General features: G+C 38.3%; 1 protein-coding gene across 2 annotated transcripts in view; it reads right to left on the bottom strand.

The window, feature by feature from the left end:
* LOC132117995 (laminin subunit alpha-5-like) overlaps positions 1 to 16,087 on the bottom strand; it is a 77,919-nt gene that overhangs the window by 23,922 nt on the left and 37,910 nt on the right. Inside the window, exons 13-38 of one of the 2 annotated variants that reach the window (XM_059527446.1) lie at positions 13,823 to 13,960; positions 12,607 to 12,741; positions 12,372 to 12,506; positions 12,141 to 12,278; positions 12,007 to 12,059; positions 11,681 to 11,780; positions 11,416 to 11,468; positions 11,226 to 11,331; positions 11,050 to 11,149; positions 10,809 to 10,965; positions 9,498 to 9,636; positions 7,345 to 7,487; positions 7,167 to 7,270; positions 6,929 to 7,082; positions 6,454 to 6,617; positions 5,880 to 5,988; positions 5,693 to 5,790; positions 5,191 to 5,383; positions 4,905 to 5,031; positions 4,668 to 4,807; positions 4,470 to 4,585; positions 3,429 to 3,640; positions 3,148 to 3,349; positions 1,925 to 2,069; positions 1,680 to 1,820; positions 188 to 349 (exon numbers count right to left, since the gene is read on the bottom strand). In XM_059527446.1, coding sequence (XP_059383429.1) covers positions 188 to 349; positions 1,680 to 1,820; positions 1,925 to 2,069; positions 3,148 to 3,349; positions 3,429 to 3,640; positions 4,470 to 4,585; positions 4,668 to 4,807; positions 4,905 to 5,031; positions 5,191 to 5,383; positions 5,693 to 5,790; positions 5,880 to 5,988; positions 6,454 to 6,617; positions 6,929 to 7,082; positions 7,167 to 7,270; positions 7,345 to 7,487; positions 9,498 to 9,636; positions 10,809 to 10,965; positions 11,050 to 11,149; positions 11,226 to 11,331; positions 11,416 to 11,468; positions 11,681 to 11,780; positions 12,007 to 12,059; positions 12,141 to 12,278; positions 12,372 to 12,506; positions 12,607 to 12,741; positions 13,823 to 13,960 — 3,464 coding nt within the window. Of the gene's footprint in view, positions 1 to 187; positions 350 to 1,679; positions 1,821 to 1,924; positions 2,070 to 3,147; positions 3,350 to 3,428; positions 3,641 to 4,469; positions 4,586 to 4,667; positions 4,808 to 4,904; positions 5,032 to 5,190; positions 5,384 to 5,692; positions 5,791 to 5,879; positions 5,989 to 6,453; positions 6,618 to 6,928; positions 7,083 to 7,166; positions 7,271 to 7,344; positions 7,488 to 9,065; positions 9,196 to 9,497; positions 9,637 to 10,808; positions 10,966 to 11,049; positions 11,150 to 11,225; positions 11,332 to 11,415; positions 11,469 to 11,680; positions 11,781 to 12,006; positions 12,060 to 12,140; positions 12,279 to 12,371; positions 12,507 to 12,606; positions 12,742 to 13,822; positions 13,961 to 16,087 lie in introns of both variants that reach the window. The other variant, XM_059527447.1, reaches the window with a different exon arrangement.

The following is a 16,087-nucleotide window of genomic DNA, read 5'->3' as shown; positions in this document are numbered from 1 at the left end:
TTAATCTGAGTTATCTGATGGAAATTCAGTTCAGCTGTCTGCCTGGCCCCCGACTGTCTGACCACCGGCTAACCCATAAGCTCGGTGGAAACATATGTCACAACAGCTGCCATGTTGTCATAATAAGACTCATATAGGATAGAAAGCCTAGGTGTAGAAGATTCATGACAGATAGCTGTGGACTCACTTTATCGCCGAGGTAAGCGCGAGGAGCGTGCCAGTGGAGGTCCTGCGAGACGTCGGGTACGTCACTCAGATCAGCCTCCACCAGATCTTGATCGAGATACGTGGACACGGGAACTTCCTGTCTGTCACTTCTCAATAGCATCCAGCCAGCCATGTCCATGATCTGTAGGGGTGCACAGAGTAAAGCAAAGACATCAGTTAAATGTTATTGCAGTCAGTAGTTACACTGAATTCATTTTTATCTAGGACACAAATGTTCACTGAAAAGAATGACAACCTGTAGTTCAAGCAAGTCAGATGTTGATTTTGTAACTGCTTTTTAGTGAAAGATTTGTAATATACGGGTCTTTTTAATGATATATTAAAGGGGAGGTTGAAAATGAAATTTCTGTCATTAATTACTCACCCTCATGTCGTTCCAAACACATAAGACCTTTGTTCATCTTCAAAACACAAATCGAGATATTTTTGATGAAATCCGAGAGCTTTCTGACCCGCAACACAACTCCCTCATTTAAAGGCCAGAAAGATAGTAAAGACATCGTTAAAATAGTTAATGTGTCATCAGTGGTTCAACTAACATTATGAAAACGTTTCATATGAATACTTTTCGTGTGATTATAATAACGATGTCCTAACTATCTTTCTGGGACTTGAACGTGTCAGCTGTGTTGCTGTCTATGGAGGGTCAGAAAGCTCTCGGATTTCATCAAAAATATCTTGATTTGTGTTCTGAAGATGAATGAAAGTCTCGTGGGTTTGAAATTACATGAGGGTGAGTAATTAATGACCGAATTTTAATTTTTGGGTGAAATATCCCTTTAAAAGAACCGGTCATTGGTGTGTACTTCATGCTGTATGCATGTCTTTGTATGTAGCCTGTGACAACTCAACAGAAAGATGGTAAAATATGATTAATATAATTTTGTACTGTGACTGGTACCATGATAAAAATATCAAAAATGCTTACCAGTTGACAAATCTTTACAGGTACATTGCTACAAACTACAAACATTTATGGACAGATAAGAATAGGTAAGCTTAATATCTCACTTTTTATCATATATGTGTTCAAAATTTAGTATATTATATTGTTTAGGCAGAATCAGATGGTTTTTTTTTCAATGAAAGCTTTTATTCAATAAGAATCCGTTAAATTGATCAATAGTGGCAGTAATACATTTATAATGTTTACAGTTTCTGCAAAAATATGAATCAGCAACTGTTTTCAACACTGATAATAAGAAAAGCTTCTCGAACAGCAAATCATCATATTAGACTGGTTTCTGAAGGATCATGTGACGCTGAAGACTGCTGAACATTCAGGTTTGATGTCACAGGAATAAATTACATTTTAAAATGCATTAATATAGAAAATTGTATCAAATTATAATAATATTTCAAACTTTTGAAACAGTAATGAATGTGCGCATGTAGAAAGGTGAATGATTTCTTTATTTGATAAACAACACTCTTTATCCTCAGTAGAGTACCTCACTCCTCCGTTTGTCCGAGCTGTGGCAGCGGTCAGTGGCTCCAAAGCAGAAGCACTTGGTGCAGCCTTTAGTATTAGTGGGGTCCAAATGAAACGTTCCCAGTTTGCACTGGTCACAGCGAGAGCCTTCCACATTTTCCTGCGAGAGAGAGCAGACACATCATTGAAATAACAGATGAGGGAGAACCTGAAAGCTATATTATAACATTACTGTAATATTCACATATGATAGGAGAGGGGCACCTTGCATAAACAGCGTCCGGTGATGGAGTCACAGACATCTTTCTCAGTTCCCGCCTCGCTGCAGTCACATGGTCTGCAGTTGGGGTATCCATAAAAACCTGGGGCACACCTGTCACACTGACGGCCAACGATGTTGTTCCTGCACCTGAGGAGGGAATTATGTGCTTTGGCATGATGCAGATAACACAAAATATATATGTATGTATTGTAGCAGTGCTCCTATCATGTCAAGACGAAACCAACAAGCTTTCATGTGAAAGAGGGAATGTGGTTAAGAAATGTGACCCAAAATATGGGCATTGCACTCTACCAAACCCAGTCCAAAAACAAGCTCTTGGCTCGGGCCTAATGCATTCTTTTCCCCACTATATCTAAGCAAACTGCCATAGTTATTGTTCATTTATCCAGTTATAGTTATAGACCTCAATGGATCATGCATGAACAGTTATAATCTATGACATACAGAAACGCTGGAGAGATTGTGCAGCTCACAGTCACAGCAGCTCAAAAGCTGCCTGCCTCTGGATTTTAAACAATGCTTAATGAGGGGACGTGCAGCCAATGGACTGAAATAAAATCTCCTAAAAATAAATACCTCTGGAATTCCAGCACTTAATCCTTATATAGACAGTATTGTTAGAACCAGAGACAGTGGTTAATAATATCAGTCCTTCAGGCAGAGCTTCACAGAGAAGTGTTTGGCTCAGGCGTAAAAGGTCAGTTGTAAACACTCCATTAACTCCATTCCAATCCAAACGACTTGACTTCAGACAGCAGACACGTTTAGTCTCACAAATTTCACTGATAGAGAATTATGATGAAGAAATAATATGGTTATGAGAAGAAAAGGTGCAGTTGGGAAGGAAAAGAGATGTCAGAAGAACTCTCACAGGAGTGAGGGATAAGGTCAAATATACTATAACCTGGGAAAAGTGCTTAACTGCCTTGCCTAAAGTCCTTGATGGGCCAGAAAGGAAAAATCATGTTGCTTCATGTTGTTCATACAACATATATTCGGTATATTTAAATTTAAATTCATGCATTTAGCAGACGCTTTTATCCAAAGCGACTTACAGTGCATTCAGCCTATCAATTTTTACCTATCATGTGTTCATGTGGAATATACTGTATATTCAGATTCTTAGAAAGTCGACCCCATGAGCCATCGCATGTAGTTTATATATATGTGTGTGTGTGTGTGTTTGTGTCCTGCAGTTCTGTACCTGCACTGGCCGTTGTGTGTGTCACAGCCGACTTCCAGTGAAGCCACTCCAGGCCTGGAGCAGTTGCACATCTCACAGCCCACCAGAGGATGGCAGCCGAACGTCTGGGGTTCACAGGTGACACATTCTGGAAGCAGGGTCCTTGGAGGACAGATGCACTCGCCCGTCACCGGCTCACACAGACGAGTGCCACAGTTACATGCTAGAGAGGAAAAGAAAAAATATCAGCCATCCATCCATCCATCCATCCATCGTTCCTCCACGTGGTTGGGGACACTCACGTCTACAGTTGGGGAAGCCGTAGTATCCCGTGGCACACTGGGAACAGTCTCGGCCAATCACGTTGGGTCTGCACTTGCACTGTCCTCCGAAGGTCTCGCAGGTATCGCTCTCAGCGCCCACCTCATGACAGCCGCAGGGCACAGCGCCGTTATTGAAGAACGCAGACAGAGACACGGCAGAGTTACGACAGAACGGAGACGCTGTGGACGGGCTGAGAAGAGAGAGGAAATGTTCAGGCACTTTAATACTGATATATCAGGATATGTTCAGGAACAATATATCTGCATCACATTATTAGCCGTATTAGAGATTTATTTATTGGAATTACACATTGTTGCATATTTAATCGCGTCATTTCCATTTTTACGGTTTTTAGTAATTCATTAACGTAATTATTTAAAAACGCTCTTCTAAAGTTAGTTTTTAAAAGCACTAATATTTCAATAATACTTAAATGTGATTTTTAGCAAATTTCAAATTAAATATCATACTATATATTACAAAAATAAATTGTTCAAAATCCTTATGTTTTTATGTAAACATAAATTTACTAGTAGCAGTGGTTTTTTTTGTATTATTAGTATTTTTTATACAATTATAGTAATCATTAGTAGAATAAATGAGCTTTTATTTTTAATATTTTCAGTTTTCATTTAATTTAATTTTTATACATTTTGCTATTTTTTTGCTATTAATTTAGCTTTATTTCAGAAGTAGTCATGGAAACATTTCTAATTTCTACATATAATAATACATATATAATGTTATTTCAGCTTTATTTCATTTACTAAAAAAGATTTTTAATAGTTGTACTTAAGTAAAAAATAATTTAAAAAAATGAAAAATTGTGTGTGTGTGTGTGTGTGTGTGTTTTAAGTGTTTTATTTTTATATTTATTAGACACAACTTTATTGAATCTTAATATCTGCAATGTATTTTACTCATTTATGGCCTTTTTTAGGCCTTAACATGAATATAATTATCACCCAGAATTTTAATCTTGTGCATTCCTACAGTTTACAAATGGAGAAGTATCATACCTGATGTAAAAGCTGTTTTGACCACAGTTGCTGATGAAGTCGTAGGATTTGTCCAGTGGCTCCTCAGACAAAAAGCTGGAGCTGTAAGTACTCTCTGGCACCACCAGCACATAGTCCTTAAACACAAAAGAGAAAAAGAAGTGTCATTGTTATTGTCAATTCATATTACTTTCAGTAAAACATCGGAGTGACCCTCACAAGCCACAGTGTCCTTCTGTCTGGAACACGCAGGGTCAGGATGACCTCATAGTCCGTCACATCCAGGATGATCTGGTTCTCAGACATCACAACACTACGACAACCATAACCATGAGGACAAAAGGATGCATTGACGTGGCCTGAAATACAAACAGTGAGTGTTCATAAACAAGCATCGTCAGTGATAAAAAAAGAAGAAGAAGTCAAGAGCGAGTCTGTATTAATCTATTTGCTCACCCTGCCATATGCGTCCTCCGTTGATGTGGACCTGGACGTTGTAAGTTGGGTGCAGGGGTTGATGGTAATGCAGGACGAACACATAACGGCCCAGCGCATGCACGCGTGCTGAATACATTACAGCATTCTGGGAAAGCAAGCAGATAAACAAACATCAGAAGTGTGCTTTTTATTAGCATTTAAATATCAGAAAGATACAAACTACAAGACAGGCACAGCAGATGGATAAATAGAGGGGAAACAGTAAGAGATGCAATGAGATAAGAGTTTAATGGGCCTGATGTACCTGACTCGGATCCAGAAGCATGTGTTCACTGTTATCAGCAGCGGCTGGCGGTCTGGAGGTCATGGGTCTGTCTGCATACAGGCTGGGATCGGGGGCTGAAGCCCATGTCGAGTCCAGCACAGATGAAGCCTGACCCTCTTTTAGGACCAGAGACTGAGGAGGATTCTGGAAACGAGACGGGATGCAGGAGCCGCTGGACAACAGAGAATATAAAACATGAATATGAACAGGAGAAACACTACTGCGATAAATAACACACAGATATTCTTCACTTAGATTCATAAAATAGCTTAAAAAGTGTTTTTTCGACCCTTGAAAACAGAGACTTTTGAAAACGCTGCAGACCCCGTTTTAGTTGGAAAACTCCAGGGTTGCGTTTCAGTCTAAACGGAGCAAAACTGAGACTTTTGAAAACGATGTCGTGGCTGCCATTTTAAAATGAAAATGAAGTAGTCTAAACAGGGTCTTAGTTCAAGATGTAGATGTTGTATGTGTTAGTCACCTGTCTGGAGAGAAGTGCCCATGTGTGTTGATGCAGTGAACTCTGGGCTTCAGGTACTCCATGGTGAACTGAGCGCGAGGGATGAGGAACACTTTGTGCTGGAAGGGAAATCACGTGTAAATGGCGTGTTTGCAGTGGACACAAATACCTTTTATGGCAGATTCAAGCAGAAAAAAAAACCTCTCACAAGGAAAAAACTGCTTCTGTCTGTGGTAAGCAGGATATCAGCCTCTGTGGAGAGAGTGAAGACCGCCACACGCTTCTTGTCATCTACAGACACGGCACGGCACAGGAAACTACACACACATACACAGAAACACATACACACAATCAATCAGTAAATGCAGAGTTTGAAGAAAAACGAAAAGAATTAAAGGGCATGCAAATGCAATGCTTTTTAAAGAATAAAGCTGATGAATATGGCGAAATTTAAACCTCATTGTGGTTGGGATGTTCCATTAAAACATTAAATATGACTCATTGTTAATGTACATGCAAAGTGCCTAACCAATCATAAACAATGTCAAGTAAAAGTCTTAAAGGTACAGTGTCAAAAACAGTCAGTTTAATTCTATGAGTCAGACAGAGAGAGTGAAAATGTAAACTAAATATGACTGTTCTGATGCAACAAAAGCTTATAAAATAAACAAATAGCAGGAATACAGCTCAGTGTAAAAACCAAAAGTACATATTATGACCCCTTCAGCTTGAGTGTGAATACCTGAAGAACAAAAGAAAAGGCAAATGTCACACAAACACACCTGTATTTGCAGTGGAGCAGGGTTACTTGCTCTTGATGAGTGCTTTCACCCGGTGAATTAACAGACACATTGAAAGTTTGAGGGAACTGGTCTTCACTGGCGTACTCGACCACCAACACATACTCTCCAGGAACAGGAACACGACCACGCAGCTGGACGTTCATCTGAACACACAAATAGGATTTTATTTGTATAAAAATATGACTTTTATATATTTTTTCACTACAGTTCAAAGATTTTTTTAATGTTTGGTCATTAAGGCCGCAGTCAAAATATTGTGAAATATTATTACAATGTAAATGTTTTCTATTGTAATATAATTAATTATGTCATTTATTCCAGTGATGTAAAGCTGAATTTCCAGCATCATTACTCCAGTCTTCAGAGTCACGTGATCCTTCAGAAATCATTCTAATGTGCTAGTTTGCTGCTTAAGAAACATTTATTATTTTGAATGCTGAAAACAGTATATTACGTCATTGCCACTGCAGATGGCCATGCTGGGATGGCGAGGAGTGATCTTTTCAGTGTGGCAGGGTCTGGGCAGGTGATTATCAGACCTGCAGCTGGCATCATTGCTGGAGATGGATGGGAACTCATCCAGAGACAGATACATGTACTGCAGACAGCTGAACACACATAAAGACAGATTACTTCAGTCACAGTGCATATACACACGATATATGTACAGAAAAAGTTGCTGTGCTACTGACTTTTGACTGGAATCCTGTGTGTTGATGTATGAACAGGGTTCAGTCACTTGAAGTTGCAGGATAGGAGCCTCGTAATATGCACTGGGCAACAGCACCAGGTAGTCCTGCAGAAAGAAAGTTTGTTTGGGTTTGTTTACGTAGAAATAATGTTGAAAGCATCTTTAAGAAGGGGTCCTACCAGCAGAATGCCCTCCGCCTCAATAATCACAGTCCAGGTTCCTGGGTTCAAGACAAATGGCTCCACAAAGCTGTTCTGAGGCACGCTCACAAATGTAGGTTCTGAAGTGGGTGCAAAGACAATCTGTTTGGACTGCTCAGAGCCTGCAAAGAGACGGATAGAAACCTGTTTTATGGGGATGGAGTCACAGCACTGGATGAATCAAACTATGAAGTTACATATTTATAAATTATTAAACATGATCAAGATATCAACTGTTGTACTCAAAGAATAGTTTATTTAGAATTAAAAGCTGTCTTCATTTACTCATGAGGACGTTCTTTTTTCTCCCTGTGAAACACAAAAGAAGTTTAGCAGAATGTCCGAGCTGCTCGTATCCATACATTCAAAGTGAAATGGGATGGAAGAATTATATCCAAACTCTAAAAATCACATAAAAGCACTAGCAAATTAAAACGGTGTAAAGATTTGATATCTATTGAAACTAATTTGAACTGCTTCCATATGATAAGACTTTATATAACTATTACAGTAGCCAAACAATGGCATCATTATAAAATGAAAAAAAAATAAAAGTTCGATAAATAATGCATTTTTTAAATACATTTTTTAATGTGTAAATAACTTAGCTTCTGAAATTTTGTAAATTAAAGGGATCATACGATGTGATTTCAAGTTTTCCTTTCTCGTTGGAGTGTTACAAGCTGATAAATAAGATCCCTGAAGTTGCAAAGACTAAAGTCTCAAAACCAAAGAGGTATTCTTTTATCATAGTTATGGCAATGCCACGCCCCCCAAAACGGCTGGTTCAAACACGCCCCACATCTCTACGTCACTATGTGGAAGTATTTGGGTAATGCCGTCCAAATGTTCACGCAAAGAAAGGCAGCGTTGTTTCAGTTAACTTCAGTTAGTGTTGAAGAAGCCATGACAGAGAGATGCTGTATGTATCTAGACGAAAGCAAAAGCACTTTATTTGGCCTTCTGAAAGTAGATGGATTTAGGAATCTTTAAGATTACTTACAACAGAACAGCAACACATTTAATGGATGACCGTTTCGTGAACCTGGGAGAGGAGGTTATTCTGACTTTGCTACGACAATCTGGCACTTCTGAATCAGCTACTGTAAGTATGATTTGTTATTAGTTTAAGTATTTATTTTTCACAGTTCAAATGCAGAGTTTTGCGCGTCGTGTGTGTGTGTGTGTGTGTGTTTGAGAGAGAGAGAGGATCACACAGTGGAGTCAGCTGTCTTAACCGTCTGTGTCTTGTGTACTTCAAACACATACGAGCTTCATCTCTGTGTCTGTCACGCCACTCTGTTCCTCTTTTAGGCTTGAACTGATGGTAAAACTGAGGACATTATTAACTTTACATTTATTTTGAAAGATGAAGCTCGCGATTATGAAAAGGGCCGTTACATTTCCGACAAATGCTTGCGGTGTTCGGCCAATCACAATGCACTTTTAAAAATTAAATAAAAATTAAATAAAATAAAAAATTAAGTAAAATCATAAAATAAGGACAAATTCATTAAGTCTCAATGAAAATGTTGCCCTTTGCTCTAAGTCTTTTTATTTGTACCAATGGCGTGACCTTTATAAGCCATACAGACCAATGCTTGTTAAGTGCAAAAAGGGCAGCTAGAACAGTCTGCTAAATCTCTCCTTTGGGTTCACTGACAGAATGAAAGTCTTGCACATCGAACCATCAGACGTACCTCTTCTGCTGTTCTGATAGGCTGTGATTTTACCGTTCGACACGGCCAACCTGGTGTTTACATATCTGAGGATGAAGCGCGTGAGATACACGTCTGCTTCACGCACGTGCACCATCATTTTAACTGTATTCTGAGATGAAGGACAAGGAAGACAAGGAGAAGAGGAGAGAGAGGGAAAGAGGAGGGGAGGATGTACAGCACACAACACGGTCTGTGTTAAAGACCTGAACTCTGGCTTTCTGATCAAGATGGGTGTGATCATGTGATCGATCTGAGATGCTGGTTGCAGTGAGTGTGTGTCTTGGACATGGGGAGAAGAGGGAGGGTTTGTAAAGAAAGCAGGAAGTCACCAGCTTAGAGAGCATTTAAGTGAGGAAGGTGGAAAGATAGACAAAGGTAGATCATTAAAGCAAAGGGTGATCAAAAACTTACAATTCCCGCACAGGAAGTGCCTGGCATCCTCGATCACAGAGACCCGCCCCCTCACGTCCACGCCCCCGCGGTTCACATAGTGCAAGACCACATGAAACAGGTCTGGAGAGCCAACCACCACCTCAACCAGAACCCGAGGCTAGAGAGACAGAGAGCGGCCCGCAACAGACAGAAAGAGAGAGAGACAAATGCAAAGCTGTTGCTCAAAACCACCACCAAGCAGCACTTCAGCCCAACACAGCAGCCGACGCACACAAGCAGCAGCAATCCAGAGCCATGATCAAAGCCCTCAGCCAAGCCAAAGACAATCACAAAACACAACGCTACATCTCAGGGTCACTTCACACACATGCACCAACTTGAACATCTTGAATATCTACAAAATGATGATAATGATAACAACATTTAGATATAAATGTAACTTTACAATAGGACATGTTTATTCACCGTTCTATTATAATTAATATGATTATTTTCATAGTATCTTAAACATCAAGCAGTATTCATAACCTATTTTACTTCTGTAATGTGACATATTAATACACAAATTGTTATAACACATAATATGTAATAATAGTAATAATAATAATTGTTATTATAAATAGATTTTATATATATTTATTAGTATTATTATACATATTAACAATATTAATAGGAATTATCATTATTGTTGTTTTTATAATTTTATTATCAGTATTATATATAATACAGTTATCAGACTGTTATTATTAGCAATTTGTTAATTTTACTATTATTAACCATTCAATAATGTTGTTTTTGTTTTATAGATTTATCATCATCATCATCATCATCATCATTTATATTATTAATAATATAACCACAAGTATAATAATAATAGTTGTTGCTGTAGTTATTATTAAATGTATATTATTATAATTATTATAGCATTTTGTTATTATAATTCTATATGATTTTTTTTTTATATTAGTGATAATAAAAATAATGATTATTATTGTTGATGTTATTATAATAATCAATATAATATAATGTATTATTATTATTATTTTCATCATCATTTACCATTCAATGATGATGTTGTTATAATTAAAAAAAATCTTATTATGGATTATCAATAATAATATTAACAACAACAACAATAATTTATAGCAACAATCAATTGTTATTACTACTCTTGCTGCTGTCATTATTTTAGTTTTTTAATATTACTATTACAGAATTATTATTTTAACAATTTGTTGTTGTTATTATTATTATTATTATTTACCATTCAATAATGTTATTTAAAAAATAGATTTCAAGGTGCAAGCTTATATGCGTGTGTTTTTGTACCTGAATGGGAGACATCTGGGCATATCCCCTCCAGCTGAAGCTCTCAAACTCCAGAGGATTGTAACCAAACCTCACTGGACGTCCATCCATGGTGGTGCCTTCCTCCACCTCAAACTTCATATGGTGCAGGTCTGGGAAATAATGATCCGGCCGAGGTCTAAACAAACACACCAGAGTCATGAAAGAACCCCACACAAACGGCACACTGCTACATCTCTATGTGCTTTTCTTTGTCACTCACTGGTTGCATTTGGGTCCCTCCACATTGGGTCTGCATCGACACCGCCCGCGCCTCTCGTCACACGCCTGCCCAACAGAGCCTCCAATATCACACTGGCAGCCTAGATGCACAGGGGCGAGTTTAACCCATCTCTTCCTTTGAGTATTTAGAATGTCTTCCTGGATTTGATTATGTACCTTGGCACCCAAAGTAGTCGTTCCTCTGAAGGTTGAAGTACCCATCCTTGCACACGTTACATGTGCCGCTGCACACGTTGGGTTTACAGTAACACTGGCCAGTGCTCTGATTCAAAGACAGATGCAGGTTTGTTAACTATGCCCTTGGAATTAACTCTGTAAGATGGAGTTATCATTGATATTTCCATACCTGAGTGCACTCTGCAACCTCACTAATAGTTCCTAATGTATTACAGTCACAGTCTGCAAAATCAATAATAATACACATTAGCAGAGACATAAAATGTGTTGTATTTTATATACAGCTTAACTAACAAGCTACATATTTGAAAACTGCATTGTCACTAGAGTCTGATTTGCCACCAAAGCGAACAAAATGACTACGGTCTTGTTTACATGTTGGCCCAATTACATAAAACGACATTTTGCGTTGTGTGTCCAAACTTTTCTCTTACTTGAGCATCCATAGACTGTATCGAGAGAAAGCTTCCAGTAGAGAGGCTTACAGCGATCACACGCCACCCCCTCTACATGAGACCGACACTCGCAGGAGCCCTGAGGAATAATAAATTTAAAAAACAAGCACTGAGAATCTGGAATAGAATCGAAAGTTCGTAAAGACTGTGACTGATCCTCATTTAAAATAAAATAACTTAAAAATTTAAAAAAGAATAACAAGTATCACATGCACAATATAACAACATGAATAATTTACAGCACAATATGCATTATCCATTGTGAACGTCACTATGTTTAATGTAGAAAACTCAGTTATACTCACCACAGTGGGCAGGATGTCATTATAAACAGAGCCTGCTGGGTTGCAGGTCCCAACTAGAGCACAGAGAGGGAAAGAAAACCATCAGAACTACTTCAAATGAATGCAATATACAGGAAGATGAATAGGAAGATCACCTTGGCAGAGGGGAAAGCCATATGACCCAGGACTGCAGCTATCACACCTCTGGCCCACAATGTTTGGCAGACAAACACACTGACCAGACACTGGATCACAGGAGCTGAAGCGAGAGCCCTCCACTGAACAACGACATGCTGAAACAGAGAGATCTCAATTTAAACCACCTGTTACCACAGAAAATCCTTCTCTTGGTAATGTTGGCCTGTGATTAGAGTCATGTGACTTACGTGTGCAGCTGGGATAGGAGTAATATCCGGGTGCACACTGGTCACATTTGGGGCCACTGTAGTTGGGTCTGCAGATACACTGACCTGACAAGGTACAGCTGGAGTCCAAAGATGTGCGAGGGTCACAAGTGCACACTGGGAAATTGAATCCAAATAGTTACAATCGAGATGATACAGACAGTGAATCAGACTGAGCCATTCTTTAATGTATTAAATCACTGTGTGTGTGTCTCACCCTGGCAGTTTGGATATGAGTGGAACCCTGAGCGACACTGATCACAGCGAAGACCAGTGAACTCCGGCCTGCACAAACACTGACCAGCCGCATCGCAAATCTCGGGCATAGAGCCCACAACACTGCAACCGCAATCTACAGACAGACAGAGAAATCAAATTAACCAAATGTTAATAGTTTTAAGGTCAACCAGAAATGCTTGTGAAATCCATTATACTTCTGTAATATGACACATATAAGTGGAAAAGGATATTTAATGAGAACTGACCATGATTCAGAATTTTTAAGCAGATATTTTGAATAAACATGAATTGACTTTTTGAAGAAATCAATTTGGATAGGTAAATAGTTCAATTACTTTATTTATAGACCCCCCCCCCCTTATTTTGTTCCTGAATGAATCAATGTTTTTGAACAAATCTATTTATTTGAGAGAATGATTCACTAATAAAGACAGTCGCTTGTTTCATTTCAGAATGAATCAGTATTTTCAAATAAATCAGCGAACAATTCAAATTACTAATTCATGCTGACAGTTACTTTTTTGTTTACGAATAAATATTCTTGAACAAATCAGTTGACTAAAAGATTAAATGGCTCTTTTGAGGCAGTAACTTCTTATGTACCTGAATGAAACAATGTTTTTGAAAAAATTAACTTGAGCGAGTGAATGATTCAATTACTCATTTATCAAGACAGTCACTTGTTTTGTTCCTGATTAAACCAATGTTTTCGAAAATACAAATTTATTTGGTTGAGAGAATGATTCAGTGATCTCGCTTATGAAGACAGTCACTTGTTTCACTTCGGAACAAATCATTTGAATGAATTGGACAAGTGAACGATTTAAAGGACTCAGCTATACAGGCAGTCACTTGTCTCCACCTACTGGTGTAATGATGTAAACTGCAGAAAGAGTCACTGAAAAATCTCCACCACTAATACAGACACTTAAAGTCTTTAAATGTGAAAACAGACAAGCAGAGTGAAAAGTCTCACCACTTAGCCAATGAAGTTACTAAATTTCATAATGTGCACTGATAAATCAAATGCAATGAAACCAAAAATGTGTTAAGAAAGTAAATGGGGTCAATTAAAAATTCAAGTTGACCTTAATCAGAGCAGAAAAAGAACAGAAAACAGTTATTGTAGCTGCACTGTAAAGTTCATGGTTTGGCAGAACTCGTGGGGGATTTTGAAGTTGGCAAGCACTTACATTGGCACAGTGGGTAGTTGAAGTAGCCAGGCGCACACTGCTCGCATGAATAACCCTGAAACCCGCTCCGACACAAACACTGGCCCGTTAGTGCATCACAGGACCCATCCTGGCAACCCTGGCCTGAACACTGACAGCCTGGGGGGAAGGGAGAGGGACAAGAATGTGGGCATGTTTGCATTGCCTTTGTCATTGGGTGGTATATTGTGCTCACAAACACTCCAACTATGTGCAAGATCAACAGCAGTTCAGCACACAGACAAACACTGATGCAACAATCTGCATGTGTTTGCTCAGATGGACCTTTCACCTGCTGCAGTGGATTACAAAGAAAAGGCAAAAATGGGCAGAATGGAACAGCTGATCTGATCTGGGACTTAACAATGGACAGGCACACATAATGCATAATGAAATGACAAACAATATACTAACTAGGGATATGCCGGTATCAAATTTTCATGTTGCGGTTAATTACTAATGATTTTACCATTATTTATATATGGTATTATCACGATATTGAAATTTAGTGGCCATAATACAGTATAACAGGTTTAATAACTTTTTTCTTAAAACAAAAATAACTGAATATTTAAATACAATAAAACAATACAAAATATATATATAGGGCCCTCTCATACACCCGACGCAATGCGATGCTGGGCGCAGCGCAAGTATGTTTGCTAGTTTCAGTCCGGCGCCATTTGCATTTTTTCGTCCAGCTCCACATCATTTAAATAGCAAATGCATTTGCGTTCATTTGTGCGCCATGGACGTGCTGGTCTAAAAAAGACGTGTGTTCAGGCGCATTGCTATTTTAAGGAGCTGAAAATAGACTGCGCCATAGACCAACTCAAACCTGGTCTAAAGTCAATGGCGCAATATTTTATTTTTTTGTAATTTAAAGAGTGCGTACAAAATGCGCCTCTGGGCGGGTCCACAGTGACTTAGCTTATTACACACAGGGATGCACATCACACAAACAGGCCAAATATTAAAAACAAAAGGATAACAGTGTAAAAGAATATTATTGTGTAGGCTATATAAATATAAAAATTTAATGATGGATAGAAATTGCGTGTATTAGAATTAGGCTGCCTATTTGCAATTCAGCCTATTGCTACTTATAATGATGAATGAAATTGGCTAATTAATTGAATAATCATGCCAATACACACACACATGTATTAATTGACTCATCGCGCGGAGCTTTGGTGAATTCCTGCTTGTCCCTTAGATGATCTGCGATCGGTTTCTTCGCTTGAGAAGCGTTCAGCTTTTCCGCCAACAAATTCCACCATGTAAATAGCTATCCACCATGGTGCGAGCGCATCTGGCTCTTAAAGGGAATGGGAGATGACACTCTGGTTGGTTTATTGAATGTTATGCCCATTATTCATTAAGAGAATAGGGACAACCCATTCCAAAAATGTGCCCTGGCTCACAGACCATTTTTCCGTCGTTAAAATAGCAAAAGTGGATTTGGACACGCCCTGGGTGCACCTGCGCCGTGCGCTTTACACTTTGCGTTTAGATCGTTAAAATAGGGCCCATAAAGTTATAAAGACCAATAGGTATCACTTTACAATAAAATCTCATTAGTTAACCTTATTTAATGCATTAACATTCACAATGAGCAATAGCTACATTTGCTAAAGAAGTTATTAATCTTTGTTAAAAAATACAAGTCTTAGTTCATGTTAGCTCATTAAATAACATAGCTACAACTTTAGATTTTAACAACATGTTATTAAATATTGGAATACCTAAGATTAATGAATGTCCAGAAGAAAATTTTAATTGGCAGTTTATGTTAACTAATGAATTAACTAATGCTAACTAATGAAGCCCTAATGTAAAGTGTGAACGAACAATAAAGAATCAAAACAATTTTTAAACAGTATCTAGAGCATGTTGTAGTCCAGATAAAACAAAAACAAAAATGAATAGCCTATTAAGTCTAAATACTTAAGTATTTGGCGCTGTGATGAACACAATAGCAAATCCACAAAACCTGAATGGCTATATAAATCTATTTAAATACGTTTTAGAAAGTAGCTGCTTTATTTATGGGATTTCCAGGGTAAGGGCTGCATTTTCTGCAGTTTAGTGCCATCTGCTGTCAGAGAGTGAATGTGCTTTCATTCAGCATGTCTCCTGTTCCCCCATGTGCTTCTCATGCATGCTTGTTAACATCAGAGCGCACACACATCTTTCAATCAGCATATGATGGGAAAAGTATTCCTACAATGCATCCCAAATTCGGAA

Source organism: Carassius carassius, chromosome 37, assembly GCF_963082965.1.
Source record: "Carassius carassius chromosome 37, fCarCar2.1, whole genome shotgun sequence".
Taxonomy (NCBI): Eukaryota; Metazoa; Chordata; class Actinopteri; order Cypriniformes; family Cyprinidae; genus Carassius; species Carassius carassius.
Note: the sequence above shows the minus strand (reverse complement) of the source record. Positions and strands in the feature narration are given on the sequence as shown.